Source organism: Hemiscyllium ocellatum, chromosome 1 (assembly GCF_020745735.1).
Source record: "Hemiscyllium ocellatum isolate sHemOce1 chromosome 1, sHemOce1.pat.X.cur, whole genome shotgun sequence".
Taxonomy (NCBI): domain Eukaryota; kingdom Metazoa; phylum Chordata; class Chondrichthyes; order Orectolobiformes; family Hemiscylliidae; genus Hemiscyllium; species Hemiscyllium ocellatum.
In genome coordinates, this window is record NC_083401.1 from 129,701,320 (window position 1) to 129,713,532 (window position 12,213).

A 12,213-nucleotide genomic window follows, 5' to 3' on the forward strand; every position below is an offset into this window, starting at 1 on the left:
CCATCTCCATTAATGACGACCGACTTTGACACCGACATTTTTTACAAACCCACCAACTCCCACAGCTACCTGGATTACACCTCTTCCCACCCTACCTCCTGCAAAAATGAAATTCCGTATTCCCAATTCCTCCGCCTCTGCCGTATCTGCTTCCAGGAGGACCAGTTCCACCACAGAACACACCACATGGCTGCCTTTTCTAGAGATCACAATTTCCCTTCCCACATGGTTAAAGATGCCCTCCAATGCATCTTGTCCACATCCCACACCTCCTCCCTCAGACTCCACCCCTCCAATCGTAACAAGGACAGAATGCCCCTGGTGCTCACCTTCCACCTTCATATAAACCAAATCATCCACTGACATTTCTGCCACCTCCAAACAGACCTCACCACCAGGGATATATTTCCCTCCCCACCCCTTTCCGCCTTCCGCAAAGACCGTTCCCTCCGTGACTACCTGGTCAGGTCCACGCCCACCCTACAACCCACTCTCCCGTCCTGGCACCTTCCCTGCCACCGCAGGAATTGCAAAACCTGCGTCTACACCTCCTTCCTCACCTCCATCCAAGGCCCTAAAGGAGCCTTCCACATCCATCAAAGTTTTACCTGCATATCCACCATTATCATTTATTGTACCCGTTGCTCCCGATGCGGTCTCCTCTACATTGGGGAGACTGGATGCCTCCTTGCCCAGCGCTTTAGGGAACATCTTTGGGACACCCGCACCAATCAACCACGCCGCACTGTGGCCAAACATTTCAACTCCCCCTCCCACTCTGCAGAGGACATGGAGGTCCTGGGCCTCTTTCATCGCCACTCCCTCACCACCTGACGCCTGGAGGAAGAACGCCTCATCTTCCGCCTCAGAACACTTCAACCCCAGGGCATCAATGTGGACTCCAATAATTTCCTAATTTCCCCTTCCCCCACCTCACTCCAGTTCCAAACTTCCAGCTCAGCACTGTCCCCATGACCTGTCCTACCTGCCTATCTTCTTTTCCACCTATCCACTCCACCATCCTCTCTGACATATCACCTTCATCCCCTCCCCCACTCACCTCTTGTACTCTATGCTGCTTTCTCCCCACCCCCACCCTCCTCTCATTTATATCTCCACCCTTCAGGCACTCTGCCTGCATTCCTGATGAAGGGCTTTTGCCCGAAACGTCAATTTTACTGCTCCACGGATGCTGCCTGAACTGCTGTGCTTTTCCAGCACCTCTAATCCAGAATCTGGTTTCCAGCATCTGCAGTCATTGCTTTTACCTACCATCCAAGACAAAACAGCCTTTTTGACTGGCATACTAACCACCACCTTCAACATTCCCACCCTGCAATATCATTGACAATGGCAGCAGTGTGTACCATCTGCAAGATGCAATTTAGTAAATACATCCCATGTACAAAAAAATAAACGAACATGAAGAATCCTCACAATGTTTCATGGCACGTTATCGCTAAAGATTTACTTCAGCGGTGTAGCCACTGTTGCAATGTAGTTATTGCCAATCTTTAATTATTTTGGAATTTTTTGAAGGACCAGTAAGAAATCATACAGTTAATTTCCTTGAGGTTTCCCTTGCTCTGCTGTCATAGTTTGATTGTAATTTGGCAGAAACCCCTTTCATTAACACACGTAACTGGGTTTCCACCAACATTACAGTGCCAGTGTGGAAAACGTTCAGAGAAAATTTTCTCACCAAGTATTTTATTACTGCACTCACTCTGCTACTGATTTCATTTTATTTTAAATCTCTCTCAAATTTTAACAGGTCATTTCCAGCCTGAATCATTAGACTTCTCAGTTTGTGAATTTGCACTAATTTCAGGAGGTCAAGTTTATGCGGTTAGTTAGATTGAGTATTAGAATACACCATCACCAATCTGACAAGGAATTATTATTTGCCCCAAGCATCTTAATATCTGCATACAACGTTGATTTTCATTTCATTGGCAGCTGACACAAGTTTTCCCGAAGTGCACTAAAGGAATGTTAAAGACTTTGTTATGACAGGAAAATAAAATTTCAAATTGTTACGGATGCATTTCTCGAGATCCGTTGTTGCAAAAGGCTACAAACATTTTCAGAGAATAGTATTAAATTATAAATTTAAGCCCCTAATTCTTTAAATGTAAAATGTGCTTGTGAGTGTTGAATCTGCATAACCTGCTACTAATAATTTCTTCTTCCTGACTTGTTATATTGCCAAATTTTGATTTGAAGAATGCAACATTGAATAGGATTTTTTTGGATGAAAAGTCCACGGAGCAACCTGTGAATGTTTATTTTTGCATGCTATTATCTTTTATGACTTTTTTTTAACAATTCTACTTGTCACTGTGTACCAGTCAATCTTTGTGTAGATTTTGTCTTTGAAGCATTTATGGTAGTCGAATGACAAAAGGGACATCACCAATAGCAGGAATATGTGCCAGCAGGCAGCACTCCAGGAAGGTTTCTTTGTTTGAAACAGCCAGCAGACTCAGGAGACCAGTGAATCAAAACACAGCTTCATTCACAATAATCTTTTAAATGCCATTGCAACACTTTAAATATCTTAATCATATATGTTTATTCCACATACCAGAGAAGCTACCCAGTCACAAAATTCCTTTGTTATTTGTTTTATTTCTTCATCTTGTCCTTTCTTTTTATCCCATTTTCGATTGGTTTTCTGGTCTTCTTTCTCTTTCCTTTTGAATAAAATCCACTTGTAGGGGTTTCTTTGCTTTGTTTCTTCACCACTGTACAATCCAAGCACCAATAATTATTGAAACTATATGTATCAATAGAAGTAGCGTGTGATTTTCAGACTGAATCACTATTAGAATATTTTAAGCACACAATTTATACTGAATTTAGCTCACAAGAACGCCTGTTTTGGCATCTTTTTCGTCAAAAACACGTTGTTTTGGAAAACTTAAGGACCTGAATTAGATGACTGAATGAGCATGAGAGTTTATGATATCAATTTTTAATACAACTAACAACAGGATTGAAAAGGTCGATCTCTGCTCTAATCCCTTCCAACTTCCTAGTGTACAATTGTATCTGCTTCACTCATGGTTTCTCATGCACAGGGATTCCACTACAGGAATCGAATTAAAAAAGCAGGTTCTTAAAATTACTTCAGTTCATTGTGTGGACATGTGCACTGACTCCATCATGATTGGAGTGTCTGCATTGCCAGTGGCCATGAATTTCACATTGCTTGTATATAGATATTTTTATTAAGAAAGAAGATTTTAAAATTTTTTTTTACAAACTTACAAAAATAATACAAACTAGTGTATTCCACTTTGCAATATAATAACATCAATATAAAATTTAAAAAAAAGAAACCAAACAATTAATCTATTCTACAAACGACCAAGACAAAAAAATAGGATAAGTTTCAAGGCTAGCTATTCCTGAGGATTTCTATAATTTTGAGAAAATGAGTTAGTGAAACATTCTCAAGAGTGATTGATCACTTTCCAATCAATTGCCTTTAATTAACCAGCACATAATGAGGTAATAGCCCTCTTTCATCTGTCTGCATCTTGCAATTTGAGGCCGAACTGATGGGATGGTGTTGCCAGTTGATCCTTCTCTGGTAAAGCCCACAGCAAGGATGTTGGGTCAACCACTGAAAACTGCACATATAGAAGAAAGTACAGAAACATGGAAACATAGAAAATAGGGACAAATGGCCTACTCTTCACCTTCGAGCCTGCACCACCATTCAATATGATCATGCAATCTCAATAACCATTCCCACCCTCTCCCCATACCCCTTGATCCCTTTAGCAGCCAAGGGCCACATCCAGCTTCACATTGAATATATCTAATGAACTGGCCCCCAACAGTTTCCTGTGTGAGAGAATCCCACAGGTTCACAACTCTGTGGGAAGAAATTCTTCTTAATCTCAGACCTGAATGGCTTATCCCTTAGACTGTCACCCCTAGTTCTGGACTTCCCCAATATTGAGGTGGAGTCCATCCCACATTTTGGCCCACCCATTCAACCAACCCCTGCTCTCCCCCAACCCAGGAATTTCAGTGATGGAGCATTTCAAACCTCTGTTGTCTTTCATTAATATTGTACAGTATTGCATATAAAAATGTTGTGAGAGAGCTACACTGCTTTATTTTTGCATTTCCCAGAAATCTTTCACCGAAGCTGTGATGAATGATTGAGAAAATCTCCAAAACTCCCAAATTTCAGCCATGTTGCTAGAGAAGAAGAAAGTGATTTTTGCAGCCTCCTTTGTAATCACCTTACTGTACTGCAAGGGGCCCAGAGAGAGGCTTAACCAGAGGGAGGTACATGATAATTGAAAAGAACTTCAAATAGAGGATGAAACTGGAGCAGGCAGATGCTTCATCAAGACTTTGAAAAAAAGTTTGCATTGCAAATTGGATTAGTTAGCATCTGTAGAGAGGACAGGTTTCATGTATCGAATAAGCTGAACACTGAGTTTTAATTCAGTCTTTCGAGTGAAAAATGTTCTTAATTGAAATACACATTAAGTACAGAACAGCATACTTACTTTTCTAAACATTTTTTGTGTTGAGTCTTTTTTGGTTTTATAACTGTCTGCTTCATTTCCTCAGGTACTTCTACACAAAGATCCTCAGTCAATAGCATCTCTGGATCCAGGAGACCTACAATTACCTCAAAGAGCTGGATTGAAAATATGTTTGTTATTCTTTTGGGGACAAGTGCACAACTATAAATTTTTTTGTGGCTATTCATAGGTAATCAATGGACAGAAGATTGGCTCTCAGGTGATAATGCTGTCTCGGATTGGAAAGCTGTAGGTTCAAACTTGACATCAGTATTTGTGTTTAGCCGAGGCTGAGATTCCAGTGCAGTACCAAGTAAGTACTCTATTGGCACTAATGCACTTTTTGAATGAATCTCTAAACTGAAGAGAGTTGGTGGATACCTGTTGGTGGCTCTCTCTTACACATTTAGAATTTATCTACAGAAGCCGAAGAGTGTCAATACTCAATTAGTCTGTTAACATGTTGAAATGTGGGACTATATTAGCATCCCAGTGAGAGGGCAGACACTCTGTGAGAAGGGCAACTTCTTATATATTCCGAACATTTAAAAAATGGTGGAAGCAGAGTAATGTGGATAATGCAGCTGCTCCTGAATTCAAGGTCTCTAGATTTCTAGCACAGAAGCAGAAAATGTCAGATTTAATAAGATTAGATTCCCTACAGGGTGGAAACAGGCCCTTCGGCCCAACAAGTCCACATCGACCCTCCAAAGAGTAACCCGCCCAGTCCCATTTCCCTCTGAATGATGCACCTAACACTATGGGCAACTTAGCATGGCCAATCCACCTGACCTGCACATCTTTGGACTGTGGGAGGAAACCAGAGCACCCAGAGGAAACCCGCGCAGACATGGGGAGAATGTGCAAACTCCACACAGACAGTTGCCCAAGGTGGGAATTAAACCTGGGTCCCTGGTGCTGTGAGGCAGCAGTGCTAACCACTGAGCCACCATGCCACCTGTGTTGGGATATTTAAAATTATAATTGGAGCTTTAATAGTTTAAAAGAGGACTAAAGTGAAGAGGGAGAGATTGGAAAGATAGAGTTTGTGGGAGGGACCTGTCCACATGTTTGTAAAGGTGACAACGCCTCCAGAAAGAGATTCTGTTTTTTATTTGCACAAAACTCATAAGATTACATTAGATTACTTACAGTGTGGAAACAGGCCCTTCGGCCCAACAAGTCCACACCAACACCTCCGAAGAGCAACCCATCTAGACCCACTTCCCTACACCTAACACTACAGGCAATTTAGCATGGCCAATTCACCTAACCTGCACATTTTTGGACTGTGGGAGGAAACCCACGCAGACATGAGGAGAATGTGCAAACTCCACATAGACAGTTGCCTGAGGTGGGAATTGAACCCGGGTCCCTGGCGCTGTGAGGCAGCAGTGCTAACCACTGTGCCACTCCTTGGACTGGGAGATCAACCTTTTCAACCTGTTTGTTGAGAGTTGGATATTAGTGGTCTAAATAGCGAAGGGAAGCAGGTTCCTGGGTATGTTATTTTTCTAAGGCTGAGTCTAAGGGTTGGTGGGATCCACAGACCTTTTACTCAGAGCCGGAGATTTGAGAGCTGACTGGTAAACGATTTGAGGAGGAAGCTGTTTTAGGTTTCTGGGAGATTAAGCTAAATGCTGGATTATACGATTTTAATTTTCTCTTTTGCGTGCTTAAAATTAAAAACTGTGGGTAAAGGAAGGGTAGTTCTTTTTTTTAAAAGATGGTTGTGGTTAGAGCTTCTTTCTATGATATCAAGCCTTATAATATCAAATATAGGTTTGAAGTTCTCCCAGCACAATGTGACAGTAGGGTAATCAGTGTGCAAACACTGGATTCGAGAGAAGTGTGAGTCGTTTTAGGCTAATGTACATGAGCAAATGTTTTAAGGCACAGTCTCCAGCCAATCCAAACGGTCTGATATGGGATGGATCCAAACACACCTCCTGCAGACATAGTCTCTCAGGACAGTCGACTGTTCTCTAATCTCCCAGTCAATGGAGTGGTATGCTCCTCCTGTTGGACTGGGAGATTAGGGAACAGTTGACTGTTCTGAGAGACTATGTCTGCAAGAGGTGTGATTGGATCTGTCTCATATCAGACTGTTTGGATCAGCTGGAGAGGCAGTTAGAATCCCTGATGGGCGTACAGGATTTGATTTGATTTATTGTCATCACACGTACGCACGTACACTGAAAAGCTTTGTCTGCTAGCAATACAGGCAGATCATAGTAAAAACAGACATACAGAATATAAGGTTCTTAGACAGAGTGAGGAATGTGACACTGCACAGGAGTTACATGAAGCAAGAACAACAGGAGATACAGAGTGTGACGGTTAATAGTTCTAAAGAGGTGGTCACACCACAGTTCAGTCAGAGAGATGGGTGACTGTCAGGTAGGAAGGTAGATCAAGATTCTCCTGTGGTTATTCCTCTACCGTTTTGGGTACTGTTGAAGGGGATCACTCAAAGGAAAACTGAAGTGGCAGCCAGATCTTGGGCACCAGGATGAATCTTTTGTTAAGTAGGGTTTGTCAAAGTTCAAAAGACTAATTGTTCGCAGAGACTTTCCTGTCAGGGGCTGTGAACAAGAATTCTGGATGGTATGTTGCCACCGTGGTGCTGAAATCAAGGACATATCAAAGTGATTGTATGCATATTGTCAAAGGGAAGATTGATAAGCTGAAAGTTGCTGTACACATTGGTGAGAATGACATGGTTAGAGAGAGGGTTGAGGCTCTGCAGTGTGAGTATAGGAAGTTAGCTAAAAAGCAGGACCTTAAAAGGTAGCAGTCTCTGGATTATTCACAGCGCCATGTGCTTGTGAGAGTAGGAATAAGAAGATAGGGCAGATAAATCAATGACTGAGGAAATGATGCAGCGGGCAGGTATTCAGATTTTTGGATTATTGGGATCTTTTCTCTGGCAGAAAAAACTTTTTTATAGGAGACAGATTTCAGCTGGACTGGAGGGAACCAACGTCCTGGCAGGAGATTTGGGAGCTATTTGGGAGCCTTTAAACTACAGAGAGGGTGTGGAAGGAATCCAAAGTTGTGGTGAGAATAGAAAGACAAGTGAGTTAAATTTTGAATTTAAAAAAGAGCATTATTGCTGTACTCAGAGAGGATATTTCTGAGGGATTGTCCAGTGAACCTAAATGGGTGGAACTTAGAGATAAGAAGGGCATGGTACTGTAGGCCCCCCAAACATCAGATGGAAATTGAGGAGCAAATATGTAGAGAAATCTCAGATATATGTAAGAATAATAGGGTTGCAATAGAGGGGTTTTAACTTTCCAAACATAGACTGGGATTGCCATAGTGTTAAGGGCTTGGATGGTGAAGTCTTGTTAAAAGTGTTCAAGAAAAGTTTCTTTATAAATCTGTGGATGTACCTATGAGAGAAGGAACAAAACTTGACACAACTAAAATGTAAGTGTTAATAGGAGAGCACATTGGGACCTGTGATCATAATTCTATTAGTTTTTAAATAGTTATGGTAAAGGATAGGCCTGTTATAAAAGTTAAAGTTCTTAATTAGAGTAAGGCAAATTTTGACAGTATGGGACAAAAACTTTCAAGAGCTGATTGGAGTAGACTTTACACAGGTAAAGGATGACTGAAAAGTGGGAGACTTTCAAAATTGAGCTAATGAGAGTTCAGAGACATTATGTTCCTGTTAGAGTGAAAGGTAAGGCTGGTAAAAGTCAGGGACAATGGCTGAATAAAGATATTGAGGCTCTGGTCAAGAGTAAGGAGGAGTCATATATTTGGTATAGGCAATTGGAATCGAGTGAATCTCTTTAAGAGTATAAGAGATGTAGGGCCATTCTTAAGAGGGAAATCAGGGTGGCAAAAGGGGGATATGAGATAGCCTTGGCAGATAAGGTTAAGGATAATCCAAAGAGATTCTAAAAGGGTATTAACAGCAACTAAGGAGAGATTATGGTCTCTTGAAGTTCAACGAGGATGTCTATGTGTAGACCATCGAAGAGATAATAAATGTATATATTTCAGATCAATTTTTACTGTGGGGAAAGAATTGGAGGCTAAGATATCTTGAAAACAGTTCAGGTTACAGAAGAGGAGGTGTTGGAGGGTTTAAAAAACAAAACGGTGGATAAATCGCCATGACCTGATCAAATGTAACCCAGGATGTTATGGGAAGCTGGGGAAGAAATCTCTAGTAGATATGTTTGTATCATCTGCAGCCATGGCTGAGGTGCCAGAGGACCGGAGGCTGGCTAATGTTGTGCCTTTATTTAAGAGAGGCTGGAAGGAGAAGCCTGGGAACTGTGGTCTGGTCAGTCTGACATCAGTGATGGATAGGTTGTTGGAGGGGATTCTGAGACATAAGATTTATATGCATTTGGAGAGGCAAGGATTGATGAGCGATAGTCAGCATTTTTTTTTGCATGGGAAACTGTATCTCTCACAAACTTGGTTGAGTTTTTTGACCAAAAGACTGATGTGGGTGGAACAGTAGATATTGTTTACATCGACTTTAGTAAAGCCTTTGACAACGTTCTGCTTGCTAGACTAATTAGGAGAGTCAGATCACACGGGATTCAGGGTGAGCTGGCCAATTGGATACAAGTTGGCTTGACAGTAGGAAACAGAGGGTGGTCTTTGGGGAGAAAGCTGGATTTTTTGGACTGAAGGCCTGTGACCAGCGGTGTTCCACAAGGATCATTGATATGGATAAGAATTTAGAAGGCATGATTAATAAGTTTGCAGATGACACCAAAATTTATGATATAGTGGACAATGAAGACAGTTATCTAAGATTACAAAGGGGTGTTGGTCAATTTGGTCAATGGGCTGAGTGGCAGATGGAGATGAATTTTGATAAATACAAGAAACTGCATTTTGGCAAAACAAACGTGGGTAGGACTTTTGCAATTAATGGTAGGGTTCTGAGTAGTACAGAGAATAAGTAGATAAATCCGTGAGTTGATCCAAATAGAAAAGTATAACTTTTGTTTGTATCAGATGAATGTGCTTTGCTCTGTGCAATTTTTAAATAATTTTATGGGGTGATTTTAATTCTACCCTTCCAGTCAAAAGTAGCCTAACAGACATAACAAAAACATGGAAATTCCCCACCAAGGTCCTGCTCCACCTATACTAGGATTCAATTTTAAAGCAGCCAGAATAGACAGAGTCTTACTTATTAAAAGTTCAAATTGAACTTTGATGAACCCTGACTGCTATTTGAACCAAAAGTCAAAAGTGGAAGACATTAAGCCTTTCCCACTCAAACAAAAATAGGAGAGATCCAAAAAGCAAGTCATTTAAATATTAAAATAAGATTGTCAGCTTTTTGTCTGAGTTATTTCCTACCTTTGGAGGTATTCCTTCTTCCAGGTGTGGATAAAGAGCTAATGGATGCTGACTCAAGCCATATTCAATCTCTTCCAGTTGCTCCCTCCGAGTCTGTTGTAATGGCAGAGACTTGGAAAAACATATCTGTGATTTAGTAAGCCTGTTTGACACACGCTGAGCAGGTTTGAACGTTTCGGTGACGTTCACGAGAAAGGGATGAAGACCAGCGCCCTTCACACTGTATACCATGGCTAAGTCTTCCGGTGTCTGAGGTGGATAGCCATCGCGGAAATCATCCAGCCCACTTTTCAAGAAACGCCATCGGTGTCCATTCAAAGCATCAGACAACGCGGTAGGATTCTTTTTGAGGTACTTCGTCTTTAACCTCTCCTTGTACCTACAATTTGAAGTAAGTTTTCAGTTTCATTCATTACCTGGTGTTGTGCCTCACTATACTGTGTCTCTTCCTCAAAAAAATACACAACCCTGAATTTACAGGCTAGATTTTACTCCACAATCAATACGATGTCCCCTCCAGCAGCGGCTACCCTCTGGGAAAATTCCCTTGTCTGCAAAATCATCATTTTCCCCATCCTGTCTAACACCCTGTCTATTAACTCTGTGCAGACGGTAAAGATGCTCCTTGCTAGTTAATGCGGGGAAATGCAACCAAAAGCCAGCTCCCAGATTGTAAATGGTACAGCACCATTTAACCTTCCTCCTTCAAATGCGCAGGAACTGAATCCCTGTTGGCTAGGTTTGCATTATGCTTGTCATGTCAAAAAACAAGTTGGCCACTGCTGCCTCAGCATACCGCGGTCAGGGGCGTCCCGTGGAGAGAACCCGCTTACCAGGGTTGGGGAAGTGGCGGCTTGTCCGAGCGTGTTTTGCTGAACTCAGATTTCCCCGCAAGAAGCGTGTCGTACTTGTGGGCCATCGCAGGGGGACAGGGGGTGGGGGGCTGTGCTGCTTTTCCCAAATGACACTCTTCACTGCGGACACATTACTAAAGCAGCGTTCGCACTGGCCGGGCCTGACGTCCCCCCCATCCTGGCATCGATTGTAAACAATATAGTTGCTAGGAGACCCATTTGTAGCAGCAGTCAACACCGGAAGGCCAGTTCTATGTCAGGAAACAGACAAGTATCACATCGTCAGACAACACAAGAGGACGCTCTGGGTCTTTGAAAGAGATACTCAATCACACCCCCCGCCCATTCTAATGCTCTTGATAGCCAAGCACTACTCTCCTTTTGCAATCATGTTTTAAAGTGCAATTTGAAAATTACTATCGACTCTAATTCTTCCATCATTTTAGGCAATGCATTCTATTCTATCAATTTCATGCATAAAAACGTTTTCTTATCTCCCCAGATTAATTTGCCCTAAATAGATGTGCAACTGGAAACCACTTAACCCAGTCAGAATGCCAGAGTTTGAACATTTCACTGCCTGGTGGAAACTATTTAACCCAGTCAGAACTCCATAGTTTGAACACCTGACTCATATTTTCCCTCATCTTTTTTTGCTCTGTGGAGAATAACTGCAGTTTATCTAGTCTCTCGGTGTAATTAAAGTCTTCCATTCTAGATGGGTTACCCCAACTTAAGCTCCCAAGCAGGGAGAAATCAACTGGCTTCCTACTTCAGGCAAACAGCTCATTGAATGGACACAGCAAGATTATTTTGAAAAAAAAAGGAACCCTTCCCTTGTGAGTACCTTTCTCTCAGACCAAATAAAATTATGTCTCAAAAGGAGCTGAATTAATCAGGCTTTCTTGACGAAACAGAAGAGTGAGTTCATTATTTACTCGTGCAAGAAAAATATTAACACTGCACACATACACACAGGTTAGAATTGTGAAATGAGTCAAAAATGGATACAAGTTAAAATAAAACAGATTGGTTTCTGAATCATTCGTAAATAGCCGATGGGCAAACATTGAGGCCATTACAGTGGATGTCACTAATAATGTTGACACGGGAAATTGAACAGTGGATCTTAAGATTCCTCACTTTGCAAGTTGATTGTAATTCCCTTCTCCAGTTCCTTTTGACAGCATCTGACTGGCTGCATTCAGAGTGAGAGAATACTTTCCCTTGATTTACCTTCAGTGGAGGAGTGTTTCGTGGCTATTCTGAAAGCTTTGCCTTCCATAGTGCACTACTCCATATCTAGGACGTTAGGCCACCAAACACTGAGACCAGTGGTGCAGTTTGTTTTTAACCCTTTTTTAATCCCTAGAAGAGTTATACACAATCTACAGATATGGCCTCCTGCTGAGAGAGGTATAGGTGATCAGCCTCTTGTTAGCTCTTCGTTTTTAGTCTTT

At 41.7% G+C, this 12,213-nt stretch overlaps 1 protein-coding gene across 1 annotated transcript in view; it reads right to left on the reverse strand.

Moving 5' to 3' along the window:
• zgc:158260 (uncharacterized protein LOC571389 homolog) overlaps nt 1–10,974 on the reverse strand; it is a 47,254-nt gene extending 36,280 nt beyond the window's left edge. Inside the window, exons 1-4 of the mRNA XM_060831946.1 lie at nt 10,733–10,974; nt 9,900–10,278; nt 4,536–4,669; nt 2,588–2,747 (exon numbers count right to left, since the gene is read on the reverse strand). Coding sequence (XP_060687929.1) covers nt 2,588–2,747; nt 4,536–4,669; nt 9,900–10,278; nt 10,733–10,818 — 759 coding nt within the window. The 5' untranslated portion in view covers nt 10,819–10,974. The remainder of the gene's footprint in view (nt 1–2,587; nt 2,748–4,535; nt 4,670–9,899; nt 10,279–10,732) is intronic.
• Between the last annotated feature and the right edge of the window lie 1,239 nt (nt 10,975–12,213).